Raw genomic sequence first — 14,879 nt, 5'->3', positions numbered from 1 at the left:
AGTAGTCCAGATAAGTAAATTGGTTACGAAATCAATGCTGTACAATTCCAAGACAATCGTCATTCATCATCTCCCCCTTCTACGCATCCTCAGGCCCCATATCAAACAGCAAAAACTCCGCCTCCTTATCCCCCACACTCTCAATCTCAACCTTGCCTGGTCCCTTGGCCCCATCAATATACGCGCCATCCCCTTCTCCCAAAATCGTCTCTCCAATCTTAATCTGCGCACCCCCAGTTTTCGGCTGTGTCCGTCCACCCATAACAACATGGGCAAACAGCTTCCTGGGGCCCTCCGCCACAATCTCATGCACGACCTTCTTTCCCGGCGCCAAAATCGACGCATCCATACTCAAATCCGCCTGCAGACCAATCGCGCCCTCACTCTTGCTCAATCTATCCGTATACTCCATAATTCGTACAAGCCTATCCTTCTTCTCCTCATCGCTGAACTTCTTGGTTTCGTAATGCGGCTTGAGACCCCTCTTGTTTGGTTTGGCCCAGATCTGCAAAAAGTGGACTTCAGAGTCGCGGTTGCGGTTGTACTCTGAGTGGCGGATTCCGGTTCCCGCGCTGGTGAATTGGACTTCGCCGCGTTGTAGGTTTTCGAGGTTGCCCATGCTGTCTTTGTGCTCGAGGGTGCCGGAGACGATGTAACTGAAGATGAGGAATTCGGCGTGGCTGTGTGTTCCTTTTCTTTTGTATTAGTAACTTTTCTATACATGTGGGTTTTTTTGGGGAGGGTGTTTGAAGGAAGCAAGGAAGGAAGGAAGGAAGGAAGGAAGGAAGGAAGGAAGGAAGGAAGGGAAAAAACGTACCGAAACCAGTTCCAGCTTCGACTCTGTCTTCGTTGATGACGCGGAGAGGTCCCCAGCTCTCGTGTCGCTGGTCGTAGTACGAGGCAAAGGAGAAAGTGTGGTATGTGTAGAGCCAGCCGTGGTCGGCGTGGCCGCGTTGAGACCAGGGTCGCTTTGTGATTTTCAGGGAAGCAGGAGTTGCGGTTGACATTGTGCGGAGAGTAGGTTTTGAGAGGAGAGAAGAAAAAGAAGAGCGGAAGGCGGTTGAGAGAGCCAGCGTGAGTGCTAGTAAGCCTACGAGGACTGTAATTACTTTTGTGGTGGTTGAGTATGAGGTATCAGGTGTAGATGGAGCACGATGTTGGCTGGATGCTTTTGATGTTGAAGTTCTGTCTGTCATCACGAAAAGGAGATTTCAGCTCATGCGACGACTCTGCTTGTTTTTATATTCTCGGCTGGTAAGCCCAGATTTTAGTTGCTGCATCATGGCGATGCTGCGCTTTCTTTCTGCTTGTTACATGGGCATTTCCAATTAGTGACTAAGATCCAGTAAGGTGGACTAGCGGAGGACCGCATGTGGGGACAGAAAAGAGCCGCTTGGCTGATTAGTGATGGATGACGAGATGGCCGCCACTTATTGATCAGCGACACGTCATTGGCTGCTTGCCGAAGAGCGCAGAACAAGAACGCCCAGTGTCTAACGCTAAGAGAGGGTAACGAGTTTTTGTGTATTATCTACAACCGAATTGAGTAGTCCAAAGAGTTTGAGAAAGAGCTTGGAGAATAGAGAGTGTGTTTTACGGGTTAATCGGTGGGGCGAAGAACGCAATCATCATCTAGTCACGTGCCGTCGACAACCACAATGGCACTGGAGAACTTCAACTCCGATACTTTCCTGGATGAATGGTCAGAAGAAAAGTACTCGCCATTACACACTGAAAAGTCTCTAGCAAGATGTCTGGGAGAAGCCTTCGACATCCCGCCTACAGACAGCTATGTTTATCGGGCGCATGCACAGACAACGCTACACGCCACGCAGCGAGCCATTGACGCAAAGAGAGAACATGGGCTACACGGATGGTATCAAGATGAAGAAGGTCAACCTGTATGTATCTAACCTCTACCAAACACCCAAATACCTACCAACCAAACCTTTCATCTGCCCTTCTCCAACATACCATCCCCATACTAACACCCCCCCCAGACCTATCCCACCCCCGACGAAATAACCACCTACACATCCCTCTTCTCTCCCAGCACCTCGCTCCCCAAATCCCTAAACTCCCTCCTCAAAAGCTCAAAAGCAAATTCCCTCCGTCAAAAAATAGCCACACACCTAACCTCCCGCTACCTCAACACAACGCCCCCAAACTCCAGCCTCCTGCCCAGCAAAAAGGACCGAGAGCACAAAAACCCCTACCTAGACCTGTGGAACTACTCGTGCAGCGAGCTCGAATGGGCGGGCCCCGTCCCCGAAACAGCGGGCACGAAAATAAGCCACCACATCCTGCCCCTCTTCTACCACCACTTCGGCTGCGTCGTCCCCTCCTACGCCGCCTTGCACGTCCTCGCCAAACTCGCACAACCCGCACGCCCAAGTAAAGAAGACGTGCGCCCGATCCTCGACATAGGGTCTGGAAACGGGTACTGGACGTATATGCTTCGCCATTTCCCCGTGGCGCATATCGGGGCGACGAAGGAGCTCGATGTGCGGGCTGTGGATAGCCAGGTGAGCGAGTACAGGGTCATGTGGATCAAGGATACGATTAAGATGGATGGAAGGCAGTATTTGATGAGGAATGGTGGGGGGAAAGGGTGTGTGCTGTTGCTTGTGTATCCGCAGGCGACGGGGGATTTTACGGGGCCGATGATGAAGGCGTTTGAGGGGGATACGATTGTTGTTGCGGGGACGCAGAATGGGAATGGGTTTACGGGGTTTAGGGATGTGGTGGTGGATGAGTGGGTGGAGAAGAATTTGAGTCAGTTTGAGCTTGTGCTGAGGATGCCACTGCCGAGTTTTGCGGGCAAGGACGAGGCGCTATTTGTGTTTCAGAGGAAGAAGTCGGGTTGAAGGGGATGATGGGTCAAACATCACAGTATGCAGACGATAAGAGCTGGGTCATGTAGTATATAATAGCTACCCCATGTTAGCATGATAATCATGTAACATAGCACGTCAATGGCGCTGGCCAATCTTCATTTAAATCATTCAGTTTTTGTCGTGTTCACATATATGTGACGGCTATGCGTCTACCACTTGGCCTCCTTCCTGGCGAGGAACTCGTTCAGGACGGCAACATCCTTCTCCAGTGCAGTCAGCCACTTCTCCAGCTCAGCCTGAACCTTGGTCTCGTCGTCTCCCAGCTTCTTGTAAAAGTCGGCGCGGTATGGAGTAGCGCTCATGGCGGCGCTGAAAATGGGCTTGACGACAAACGAGTGGTGGGGCTTGAGGGTGTTTCCGTAGGCGTCACGGAAGGATTGGGCAAGCTCGACGGATGAGTTGGTGATGTTGTGGCGGAGAGCTTGGGCAGTAAAGTCCAGGCCACTGGAAAGGTCGTTAGCACAGGGTCATTGGAGCTGGTAGAGAGTGCATACCGGTTCAGCCATACAAGGCCTTCAGTGGCAGTGTGTTTCTTCTCCTTGAGCTCGTTGAGAACAAGATCCTGGAGGGTCTCGGAGAGTGTTGGTGCAGCGGCCTGTCTGTCTTGGATTTTCTGTCCTGTGTTGGTATGTGTACAAGTGTTGAGTTGGTTTCTCTTGGTGCGCACCTTGATGTTGCCAGCCATGTCACTCTTGACGGGCTTGAAGGCTACTCCGCCCAAGACATCGAAAAGAGTAGTCAAGCTCTCGGCAGCCTGGAGAAAGTCGGTCGTCTTGATAGCCTTGTCATTGGACTCGTCAATGTTGACATCGACGAAGCTCTTGTTGAGCGTATCGAAGAAGGTTCCGCCTGGGGGGATTGCAACTGCCATTGTGGAGTATGTATGTAATGAAGGAAGGGATGAGGAAAAAGCAAGGTAAAGCTGGGCAACAGAGGAGCAGACGGAGCTTTTGATGTCGGCCAGGTGGTCTGGCTAGAGCGGTGAGCTATGGGTGGATGCAGTGGGCGTGGCGTGGCGAGTTAGCGCGGGGAACGCGCAATACAGGGTCTCGCCGAGGGGAAGCTATCCGCACCCACTAACAGTTGACTACTACAGTGGTTGCATACACCAACACGCCCCAGGCTGCCACTACAATACAGTTCGGGACCGGAAAGGTAATAGCTGAGTCCCTCTCCCATCACCTGTGTTGCTCAAGCACAAAGAATGTCTGCCTGGAGAACAAGAGAAATCATTGTCGACATATATATGTACTAGCCCCTCTCATGGCCTGGTGATACGAGTCTAGCATCATCTGTCCCTCTCCCGCTCATGCCGGGCTGAACGTCCAATAACATCAACCATGGTCTTGTACATCCATGCCGCAGCCGTTATATACCGCATTGCCTGCATTCCTGGCGACGGCATCGGCCCCGAGGTCCTAGAAGCTGGTGTCCGTGTGCTCAACACGCTATCCTCTACCCTTGGAACCTTTGAATTCCACTTTACTACTTTTGACTGGGGCGCCACACGTCTGCTCAACGAGGGCGAATGTATGCCCTCGAATGGACCCGACGAGCTCAAATACTACGACGCCATCTACTTTGGCGCTGTAGGCGGGGACGGCGTCCCGGATGAGATTATACTGGCTTCTTTGATCCAGCCCATACGCAAGTCGCTAGATCATCATGTCAACGTGCGGCCTAAGCGGATTCTCCCGGGCATCACCTCTCCACTGGTAGGTTGCACACCTATCGACCTTGACTGGATCATCATCCGTGAGAATAGCGAAGGCGACTACTCAACCCAGGGCGGTGTAATTCATGAAAATGGCCCACACGCAGTAGCTACCGAAGTGAGCATCTTCACCAGAGCCGGCACCGAGCGGGTCATGAGATATGCATTTGAGATAGCCAGATCGCGACCACGGAAGAGATTGACCATGGTGGCCAAGATGAATGTCCACAATCATGGCATGGCGCTCTGGGACAAAGTTTTTGACGAGGTTGCAAAAGAGTATGAGGACGTGCGGGCTGACACCATGCTCGTCGAACATATGCCGACCCACATGACTCTGCATCCCTCGTCCTTCGACACAATCGTTGCTACCACTCTGCATGCAGATATCCTGTCGAATCTTGCAGACGCACTCAGCGGATCAAATGGCATAACTACTTCGTGTAGTCTTGACCCTTCGCGTAAGAACCCAAGCTTATTCGCGCCGAATCACGGTTATGAACCTGGCAATGCTAGAAGCGGCGTCGCCAACCCCATTGGAGCGTTTTGGAGTGCTGCTGAGATGGTGCGATGGGTTGGTGAGGACAAGGCAGCCAATATACTGATCAAGGCCATCGAAAACGTCACTGGACGTGGTATAAAGACCAGAAACCTTTGTGGGAATGACACTACCGAAAGCGTGACTGATGCTGTATGCGACGAAGTCGAGAGGCTCCTGAAAGCATGAGTAACGCGAAGGAAGTGATCCATAATACATACCTAGAACCATATACCGAACATTTCGTTCATCCCAAGCCTGATACCCCCGAACATGCAACTCCTCTTACCATTCACTCCAAGAACACCGCAGGAATCTCACTCCGTCCCTCCACAACCCGACTCCTCATCCCTCTTTCCCCCTTCTTCCTCTCGTCCCCCACATCCAACAGTCCAAACCAGTCCCTCCACACCTTAACCGCCTTCCCCTGAATCAACCCTTTGCTAATCGGCCCAAAATCATTACTATCAAGACTCTTCCGCCAATTATCCCCTTCAATCCACACATGCCCATACGGCACCACCACCTTCCCCAGCTCCCGCTGCTGCTCTTCAGGGACAACAGAATCAGGGTCGTAATCTGCAAGTCCATCCGGCGACCCTTGCACTCTGTCCGCATGCGCCGCGGGATCGAAAGCGTAGCCGCGAACGGGATATACAGTGTCGCCTTCAATCGCCACTACGCGTTTGATACCCATTTCAGAGGGCTTATGGGGTTTCCAGAACGTCACTACGTCGCCGCGCTTAACGCCCCATTCGTTGTTGTCGTTTTGCTCGCTCTTTGCTCCGCGTCTGGAGCGCTCGAGGTATGGGCGCACGAGGACGTAGTCTTCCCGGCCTGTCTCGTGCGCGTCGGGACTGAGAGTGGGGGACATGGAGGAGCCGCGGACGTGTTGGAACTCGATGTAGTGGTCGCGTAGGAAGAGCATTGCGCATATTGCTACAAGCCCGTTGGTGCCCCATTTCATGTAGCGGCTGCTTGAGCCTGAGCGACTCTGCTTAGCCCATTTCGACGAGGGCGGGGGTGGAGGCGGGGTGGAAGCATTGCTCGGTGTCGCGGGTGTTGTAGATTTCGAATGCGGCGGGGCTCGGGCAGCAGGTTTTGGAGTCAGGCCTGGCAGAGAGGTCTTTACCTGCGCTTTTGGTGCAGCGCGAGGTTTTGGAGGGAGGCGCAAGGGAGGTTTGGGAGGCATTGGGGAGTAGTGGTCACTTAAAGGTCAAGCTCATGGTTCACATGCCATGGCGCATCCACTTCGGCTATTCTTGCTCGCGCTGCACAATCATTATGCAGGCACACGCAAACATAGCAGAACTCGCATCTTGTTACACAATCTAATCTGCAGCGCAAAAAGTCCTTATCAATATGCAAATTTCAAGTGGTATAGGCGTGTATCTAGCTAAATGGCAGCTATAGTACAGGGACTAGTACATATCCAGATATGCAATGGCTACCATTCGGTCGTGTCAATGCTCATCAATTCCATATTCCAATCTACTTGAGCGCCTTGATGACGGCGTCGGCGTACTCGAAGGTCTTGGCCTTGCCGCCGAGGTCACCAGTGATGGTCTGTGGTAAAGTTAGCGATTTGATCTCCACAACAAATATGAGGAATTCTACGTACCTTGCCCTCAGCAAGAACCTTGAAAATGGCCTGCTCAATGTTAGCGGCCTCGCTGTTGAGGCCCATGTGTCGCAGCATCATGATGGAGCTGAGAAGAAGCGCGGTGGGGTTGGCGAGCTGCTTGCCAGCAATGTCGGGCGCGGATCCGTGGACAGCCTCGAAGATGGAGCAGTTGTCACCGATGTTTCCGGAAGGAGTCAGACCGAGACCACCAATGAGACCAGCGCACATGTCGGAGAGAATGTCTCCGTACAAGTTGGGCATGACGAGGACCTTGTCGTTATAGGGGACAGGGTCGGTGACCATCTTCAAGCAAGTGTTGTCAAGGAGCTCGGCGTCAAACTCAATGTCGGGGAAGTCCTTGGCAATCTCGCGGGCAGTGCTGAGGAAAAGACCGTCGGACATCTTCATGATGGTGGCCTTGTGGACGGCGCGGACCTTCTTCCTGCCAATGTCGCGGGCGTGCTGGAAGGCGTATCGCAGGACGCGCTCAGAGGCCTCGCGGGTAATGAGCTTGATGCTCTGTACGACGCCATCTACCACAATGTGCTCAATACCAGAGTACTCGCCCTCGGTGTTCTCACGGATCAGGACAGTGTCCACGTCGTCGTAGGGGGTCTTGTAGCCGGCAATGGACCTGCAAGGACGGACGTTGGCGAAGAGGTTGAAGGTACGGCGGAGGGTAAGGTTGAGCGAGACGTGGCCCTTGCCAATGGGAGTGGCCAGCGGGCCCTTGAGAGCGACGAGGTTCTTCTTGACGCTGGCAATTGACTCGTCGGGGATGACCGTCTTGCCCTCCTCGTTCAGGCGCGGGGTGACGTCGACCGACTCCCACTTGATGGGCACGTTGGCGGCCGAGTAAATGTCCTTGACCGACTGCGCGATTTCGGGGCCGATACCATCACCCTCAATCAGAGTGACGCAGTACTTGCCATCGCTACCCTTTGTGCCGTGGAACTTGGCGACCTCAGAGGCGTATGTGCGGGCGGAGACCTGGGCCATGTATCAGCCTGTTTTTTTTCTCGTCTTCTTTCAATTCCTTTTCCCCTTCTTTTTTTGTCGCATCTTCAATCCTCTCTTACTCTCCATCACAAGGGCACATGCGCGAGCTGGAAGTAACTCTGGCAAACGTGTGGTCCCGCTGTTATATGGAAGCTCACCTGGGACAGTGCGGGCGCCCATCTTGAGCGGTTGGCCTGGCGCAGGCATTGGCGCGCGGGCGAGGCGAAAGAGCGAGCAGCCAGCATATTGAGCGAGTAGAGAGTTGTTGGTGGGACCCAATTGCAGCTACACCGGAGAGCAGTGGCAGGTCGTTGAAGTGCGGCGGAGGAGTTGCGCAAAGCTTGGATACAGAAAAAGAAGGCTCCACCGGCCGCGGGCGTCTTCGTGCGTCAAACCGGTACCTTCCGCCTCTGTCATGCGCATCGCGCGCTACGCACCCTTGCATCCTCGGCTCTTGCCCTTCATCTTTTCTTCCTCAATATGCCCACGTCTATTTCTTGTATGTACATGTAGTTGGAAACTACGCACTACAAGACTCTGTTCATTACACCTGTCGCATCATCTTTCCCCACTGGAATTGCTATACACAGAACTCGCAGCATAAGGGCACCCAGCCACCAAACCATTATCCGAAGAGCGGAAAACCGGACTACTAGCATCTCCATCTCCATCTTGGCGAGCACGGGGGATTTCGTTCCGAACATTCTCTCCATTTTCGCCATGGACGTGATTCTGCCAGAAAAAGAGTAGACACAAAGTAACCATGATCTGGACAACTAGTAAAACGAGCGTTGCCGCGCAAATGACGATGATGATTCCCGTCTCCATGTCGCCTGAGATGAATACTTTGAAAACGATACTCTGCGCAAGAAAGACTTATATAAGACCAAGCCCACCAGCGTTTCCACACCGTGATAAACGACTACCTCACCAGCAAACACACCCACATGGTCACAATAACTCTCTACGTTTGCTGGCCCATTCTTTCTCTCTCGCCAAAAGCACACCCTCCAAACTAATTACCTCATCTCCACCCCCCTCGCATCAAACCCCTTACCCCCCTCTCCAACAACATACACATACTTCCCCCTCTTCTCAACCCTAACATCCCCCCCACATATCCCTCCCTCCTCAAACCGCTCATACAGCGGTAAAACAGAAACCTCGCTCCCCCCACTCATCCTCCTCATTACCGTTACTGCTCTAGCCGGCCTTTGCACACTATATTCCCCTCCCGCTTGCATATCCGTGCCTTGTTCTGTCTGCACTCGCCCCTCTAGTCCAATGTTCTGTAGACCGCGAAGTCGCCGTCTGTACTCCAGGTTCTGATAGAGCTTGTAGAGGATTCGGAGAAGAAGGATGCAAGAGGCGGTGATGAGGATTATCCAGAAGGGTTTGGAGTGCGGCCAGGAGAAGTCGGGGGTGGATGTGGTGGGCTGTGGTGCTTGCATGGTGAGTTAGTGTGCATCTGTTTTGTTGTTGTTTTTTGCGCTGGAGAGAAGGGAAAGTGGAAAGAGAGAAGATTATAGCGGGATTGTGTATAGGGAGGAAGAACAGAGTTTGTTGGCTAGCAAGCGTTTGCTGTTGTGCGTTGGGGGTTGATGTGGGGAATGGCAAACGCAGTGGGATTGCAACGTGTGTGGAGTGGAAACGAGATAGTGAGGAATTGGGGGGTAGGGGATGGATGTTCTTAGAGCTGGGGATATAAATCTGGTAGTGTGAAAGATGAGAGAGGGCGTGTGAACGGCTAAGACCATTTACTGATGGAAAGAATGTAGCCTGGAAAGTAAATGAACACCGCAAAATGTCAAACAGCAAACAGACGACTCGACTGTTGGCAAAACGATGCAGCATCCCTAGCTAAATAATTCATGGCTCCAACGATAGTTTGATAACGATAGGGTTCTATAGCCACAACTACACTACTATACCACTGCCAACCCCCAATACAAACAGTATCCCTATAATCCACCCTGCCCAGACCACCTCATCTACAACCCCACACATCTACCTCACCCCCTACTCTTGCTCAAATACTCCCCCCAATCCGTCTTCTCTCCTTTGACCTCAACCCCCACAACCCCCTCCCCCTCCCTCCACCCCACCCACTTCTCCAAATCCAACAAATGCCGCATCGTCGGCCGTCCATGCGGACACGACCACGGTTTATCCATACCCCCCATATGTCTCACAATCTCACGCATACGCTGCGTCTTGAGCGTCTTGCCAATCATAACCGAGCTCCTGCACGCGCGGCTAGCGAGTAACTTGCGGACTTTGGAGGGACGCAAGATGTATGCTGAGGATGAGGAAGTGGAGGAGGAAGGGGGATTGTCGAGGATGAGAGAGAGGAGCTCTTCGAGGTCGGACGGGGTGAAGGTTACTTCTTTGGACATGGGGAGGGAGGTGAGGCTTGCGCGGGTGCCGGGCTGGGGTTCGGTGTCGGATGTAGGGTTGAGCTCGACGACGAAGCCGTTGGCGGCTAGGGTGGATTGATTTGCGAGGATGATTTCTTCTTCTACGGCGGTTAGTTCGAGGGGGTGGGGGTGCACGAGACGCTGGGAGACGAGTTTGGTGGTTGCGGAGAGGCGTTCAAAGTTGTATTTTTCGTCGCTGGCATGCTGGTCGATGATGAAGAGGTGAGAGTTTGGCGATGTTGAGGTTGGGGGTCGCACGGCTATGATGAAGCCTAGGTTGAATTGACCGATGATGCGCATTTTTCCAAAGTCAGCTTTTGTTACTGTTAGACTGAGGCGTTCTTCTGCCTCTTCTCCGTTTGACTGGGCATCAGTAGACAGTATTGCCGTTTGATCAACTTCTGCTCGAGACGCATCGATAGAGGGTTGAATGTGCTGTGCATGGCGGGCAATCGATTCGATATTGGTCTTGATGACGCGTCTCAGGTTGATAGTCCAGTACTTCTTTTGTGTACCCGTAAAGAGCTTGTCGGCACGCTTCAGGCTCATCTCACTGGGCTGAGCCGCAGTCTCTTCAGCCTCCACAATTAGCTTAGTAAACCTGGCTTCCTCTCTGGCCTTCTTCTCGGTATCATCTTCATACTCATCGTCCGAATCTCCGCCAGCTGCCCCTGGTTCTTTTTCAACAACACCAACAGGCTCAGTATCCGAGGGTCCGTCAGAGATCGACAATGAGCGATCTGTAGAAGCACGGGATAAGGCAGTCGGGTTGTTGATATGTGGCCCCTCAAGTACTCTAGATAGTAAGCGTTTGACAGGAGAGGGAGAGCGTATTGGCATATGGGTCGTGTTATTGTGACCCTCACCCTCGTCGTCTTCGTCTTCATCCTCATCCGCATCCTCGTCACTGCTCTTCAATTGTGTGCCTGGTGCGGCGAACCCGCCCAAGCCCTTCTTGAGCAAGCTTTTATTTGGCGTCTGATCTAATGACTTGGTAGAAGAAGACTTGGGAATGTGTATCCTCGATCGCCGTGAAGCTACCGAATGGCTACCAGTACCAATTGTAGAGACAGTTGTAGTATCTCCAACAGTTATTGTGGCTTGCTGAACCGGTGTTCGCATGGGGCGCATACGATCAAAAGCATTCTGAATGGTACTTTGCGATAACGGCTTCTGGGGAGTTTGCTTTATCGCTGGGACTGGCTGTTCTGCACCTTCGCCTTGTTGATCAGGTTCAGCAGACACTGATAGGCGTGTTAGTCCCACCGAGCGAGGGTTCTGAGACGCCACACGTGCATTGAAATCTTGAATGGCCTTGGGGAGCTGCGGGTGCTCAGCAGCAGCATCATTATCTGCGTTTACCTCGGGTTCAAATAATGGAGATTGTGATCGTGGACGAGCCGCCTCGAATGGATGGCCCTCATCATTATGCAGCGAACTGTCTCTTGCAAGGCTATGTGGTGGACGAGTCGTGTGGTCTTCAGAGTCGTGGCCAGGGAATCGTTCGAGAAGGCTCGCTTTCACAAATCCGGGACGGTTAACCACATCAGGTATGTCGCGCGTCGGAACTCTTTTAGAGCTCTCTTGTATCACCACCCCATCGCCATCCGAGTCTTCTGAATCGCTCTGGTCGCTTTCTTGTACAGACTTGGTGCTTTCACGAGGTTGGATCGTAGGAGGTTTAAAGGCAGATGTCGGTATTTTATTTTTTAGCAGCTGGGACTGAGGCACACTTTGTTCATGTCCTTGGAACAACTCAAGTAATGAGTCTTTGATATTCTCCAGGAGCACAGCTTGGTCGTGGAGCATGATTGTGCGTTTATCTGGGCTTACATTGACGTCGTAGGCGTTTGTGTCAAGTTTGATGTCAGCAAAGACAAAAGGAGACTGTGTGATGTTGTAGGATTTGTAGACTTCGTTGAATGCTTTGGAAACCTGAGGCAGGTTGCAGGGCCGCGAGTTTACAAAGAACATTTGTCTGTCTGGCGTCTGACGACCCTCGCCCACGACTGGACGGGATATGTGACCTACTATCTTGACAGTCCGCGATGCTATGTCTTCTTGTGCGTCCGAGACCTTGATGCTTTGTGTGGCGCCCGGCCTATTGGAGGGGTCCATGATGAACTCGAGGTTGAGGGGTATGAGAGCGGTCACTGTTTTTGCACCATACACATTGGAGATGTTGTCCCGCGTGCTGGAATTTGCATTGGTTGCAAAGGCTATTGTTTTCTTCCTTTGGATGTGTGTCAGTACAATCGGCAATGCATGCATATGCTATCGGTCCCCACTGACCCTTTGGGTATCTGATTGCTGACTGAAAACTTGACCCCAACACTTATGCACGCATATGCATTCAATATCTGTAGGACCTTGTTGTATTCGCGCTTGATGTTCTTCTCGAGTTCCTTTCGCCTGACGGGTAGATTGTGGAACAGAGTGTCGACCACGACAGTAGTGCCCTGCTTAGCAGCCACGACCGATGTTCCCTTGAGCTTGCCCGACTGCTCGAAGTCGAGTCTGGTGCCCTTTGGCCCATCTGAGGCTCGGCTTGTGATGATGTGAAATTTGGAAAGGGCACATAGCGATGATAATGCCTCGCCACGGAAACCGAAAGTCTGCAGTGACGTGAGGTCGTCGTAGGTGGCAAGCTTGGAGGTGTAGTGCTTGAGGGCAATGGTTTGGTAATCTTCGGGCGAGATGCCAGAGCCGTTATCCTGGACTTCTATGGTGTCGAGGCCGTAGTTCTTGAAGCGCACCTCTACGCTGGGCATCAGCTGACTGCCGCCGTATTTGGTCGAGAGTGTCGTGGCAAGGACATACCAATGGCCGTGGCGCCTGCATCGATGCTGTTTTCCACCAGCTCCTTGCAGACAGACTGTAGGTCGACAATGACCTGGCCCGACTGTATGTGGTGCACAGAGCGGCTTTCTATGGCCTTGATTGTGGCCATATCAATTCAGCCCATGTCCAGAGTGAGCGCTCACTCACAGACAGCCTACTTGATTGATTGATTGACTGACTGACTGACTGACTGACTGACTGACGCGCGACGCGTCGGGGAGCGGGCCAGTAGGCTCATCCGCGCTAGTAGCATGTGGGGTCACAATTGCATCCCTCCTCCGGCTCGCTTCGGTTCGCCGCTATTATCTCATACTTCCATACATATTCATGGATTTAGTTGCATGTAGGTGCATGCACATGTGCTCTCGCGTTTGATTGCATACAATGAGCGTCTCAAGCGACCTTGCGCAACTGCAGAGGCCTTTGCGTTACCTGCAGGCGCAGTCTCAAAAAAAGCAGGATGAGTGAGTTGGCCCAACTAGCGCAAGTCCACTTGTATCGAGCCCAAGAAAGGAATATCTAGAACAACTACCAATGCTCAGCCGACCGTAGCGCATAGTTTTTTTTTAGTCTGTCTATATACTTGTACATGTGTGACTAACGCATGAACAGAGTTGCACGGCTGAAGCGTCAACTTGCTGAAGCCGAACAAGAAGTAAAAGGCCTCCAGGCTGACTACCTAAAAACCATCATTTACTATGCTCGGACCGACTGCCTTCAGCTGGCAAGCATGATGTATGAGAAGCTCCCTGTCGAAGTACGTGAGATGGTGTACGAGTATCTCTGTGTAGACGCCGACCGTACGATTCCAGTTGGCCCCTACTATCATTTCCGTCCATATGACAAGCCGTACGTCTATCCTCCAGAAGCCGAGACGGACTGGGAACCGGAACCCGACATGCTCGAAAAAAATGCCGTCATAGGGTCAGCATCCGGTGCACCCGGCAACAGCGCACCAATAGCACGCAGGCGGCCAGTCAACTGGGGTGATGAATTGCAAGTAGACCCCGAGCTCGTTGAGCGCGTGTCCCGCTTGCATGTCGACGAAGACCAAGAAGAGGCGGCATTAGGTAGCAACTATACCATCCTATCAGATGGCCGAGTCAAGGAAAAGCACACCCATAAGCCGCCTAGCGACATGGTGCTTCCTAGCAGTCATTTCCTGGACCACAGATACGTTGGCCCATTAGTGTCGCATGAGATGCAGAAGGTGTACTACACACGGAACACCTTCTCTATATGCACCGTCGAGGATGCTCTTAACAATTTCCTAGGCCGGGAAACTTGCTGTTATAGCTGGGAGAAGGGGGAGGATGGTCTTTCTCCTATTCACTCTCCGAGCGTTGGGGATGTGCCGCCATTCCTTGCAGCAGAACACATACGGCGTCTGCAAGTCCGGGTCAAGTTTGAGCATTTCCTCCAGGAACTTCCGATGAGGCGATGTTTCTTCGATCAATACGCATACGAGCAGCGCTTCCTGCGCATAACCTGGAATTATCTAGACGGACTCGTAGAGTACCTGGCGCGTCGCCCCAAGAGTAAGATAGAGATTGAGTTTGTCATCATGAGCGAGTTGCCAAAATCGGATGGCCTCATGCTGCAGGATGAGTTGAACGATGCAGAGGTAGAGCGCGAGCGTTATTATATCAACTTTTTACAGTGCATCCGGAACATGGTGTACAGGGCCATGTACGACAACGAAGATACTGTGGTCAAAGTCACTCATTACGATGCAAAGAATTGGGCGTTCCCGAGGGACATTACCGGTGTGTTTGGGCTGACGAAAGAACAATGGGAATATGTAAGTACACGTGTAGTAGACACCGCCATTGGCATGGGCGATGCTTTT

At 52.4% G+C, this 14,879-nt stretch overlaps 9 protein-coding genes across 9 annotated transcripts; 3 read left to right on the top strand and 6 right to left on the bottom strand.

Annotated features, from left to right (window-relative positions):
• Positions 1 to 79: 79 nt before the first annotated feature.
• COCVIDRAFT_99791 (hypothetical protein) lies at positions 80 to 1,007 on the bottom strand (the record flags this gene model as incomplete). The annotated part of the gene is made up of 2 exons (XM_014700946.1): positions 80 to 690; positions 818 to 1,007. The coding sequence occupies 2 exons, from the start codon at positions 1,005 to 1,007 to the stop codon at positions 80 to 82; spliced, it is 801 nt and encodes a 266-aa protein (XP_014556432.1).
• Positions 1,008 to 1,658: 651 nt separating this feature from the next.
• On the top strand, positions 1,659 to 2,867 carry COCVIDRAFT_26765 (hypothetical protein; the record flags this gene model as incomplete). Its single annotated transcript, XM_014700924.1, has 2 exons — positions 1,659 to 1,901; positions 2,001 to 2,867. The coding sequence occupies 2 exons, from the start codon at positions 1,659 to 1,661 to the stop codon at positions 2,865 to 2,867; spliced, it is 1,110 nt and encodes a 369-aa protein (XP_014556410.1).
• Positions 2,868 to 3,046: 179 nt separating this feature from the next.
• On the bottom strand, positions 3,047 to 3,768 carry COCVIDRAFT_99821 (hypothetical protein; the record flags this gene model as incomplete). Its single annotated transcript, XM_014700944.1, has 3 exons — positions 3,047 to 3,341; positions 3,392 to 3,510; positions 3,565 to 3,768. 3 exons carry the CDS (start codon positions 3,766 to 3,768, stop codon positions 3,047 to 3,049), a joined length of 618 nt encoding a protein of 205 aa, XP_014556430.1.
• A 469-nt stretch (positions 3,769 to 4,237) lies between these two features.
• Positions 4,238 to 5,338, top strand: COCVIDRAFT_99778 (hypothetical protein; the record flags this gene model as incomplete). Its single annotated transcript, XM_014700943.1, has 1 exon — positions 4,238 to 5,338. One exon carries the CDS (start codon positions 4,238 to 4,240, stop codon positions 5,336 to 5,338), a length of 1,101 nt encoding a protein of 366 aa, XP_014556429.1.
• A 103-nt stretch (positions 5,339 to 5,441) lies between these two features.
• Positions 5,442 to 6,116, bottom strand: COCVIDRAFT_99719 (hypothetical protein; the record flags this gene model as incomplete). Its single annotated transcript, XM_014700941.1, has 1 exon — positions 5,442 to 6,116. The coding sequence occupies one exon, from the start codon at positions 6,114 to 6,116 to the stop codon at positions 5,442 to 5,444; it is 675 nt and encodes a 224-aa protein (XP_014556427.1).
• A 524-nt stretch (positions 6,117 to 6,640) lies between these two features.
• COCVIDRAFT_37916 (hypothetical protein) lies at positions 6,641 to 8,017 on the bottom strand (the record flags this gene model as incomplete). Its single annotated transcript, XM_014700939.1, has 3 exons — positions 6,641 to 6,715; positions 6,771 to 7,763; positions 7,931 to 8,017. The coding sequence occupies 3 exons, from the start codon at positions 8,015 to 8,017 to the stop codon at positions 6,641 to 6,643; spliced, it is 1,155 nt and encodes a 384-aa protein (XP_014556425.1).
• A 774-nt stretch (positions 8,018 to 8,791) lies between these two features.
• On the bottom strand, positions 8,792 to 9,223 carry COCVIDRAFT_37915 (hypothetical protein; the record flags this gene model as incomplete). The annotated part of the gene is made up of 1 exon (XM_014700938.1): positions 8,792 to 9,223. The coding sequence occupies one exon, from the start codon at positions 9,221 to 9,223 to the stop codon at positions 8,792 to 8,794; it is 432 nt and encodes a 143-aa protein (XP_014556424.1).
• A 561-nt stretch (positions 9,224 to 9,784) lies between these two features.
• COCVIDRAFT_37914 (hypothetical protein) lies at positions 9,785 to 13,139 on the bottom strand (the record flags this gene model as incomplete). The annotated part of the gene is made up of 3 exons (XM_014700937.1): positions 9,785 to 12,422; positions 12,482 to 12,947; positions 13,010 to 13,139. The coding sequence occupies 3 exons, from the start codon at positions 13,137 to 13,139 to the stop codon at positions 9,785 to 9,787; spliced, it is 3,234 nt and encodes a 1,077-aa protein (XP_014556423.1).
• A 275-nt stretch (positions 13,140 to 13,414) lies between these two features.
• COCVIDRAFT_63054 (hypothetical protein) lies at positions 13,415 to 14,837 on the top strand (the record flags this gene model as incomplete). Its single annotated transcript, XM_014700936.1, has 2 exons — positions 13,415 to 13,494; positions 13,643 to 14,837. Coding segments are annotated over 2 exons (1,275 nt in total), but the record flags the coding sequence as incomplete, so codon positions are not given.
• Between the last annotated feature and the right edge of the window lie 42 nt (positions 14,838 to 14,879).

Source organism: Bipolaris victoriae, assembly GCF_000527765.1.
Source record: "Bipolaris victoriae FI3 unplaced genomic scaffold scaffold_44, whole genome shotgun sequence".
NCBI lineage: Eukaryota > Fungi > Ascomycota > Dothideomycetes > Pleosporales > Pleosporaceae > Bipolaris > Bipolaris victoriae.
The sequence above is the reverse complement of the archived record's forward strand: the minus strand, read 5'-3'. Positions and strand labels throughout refer to the sequence as shown.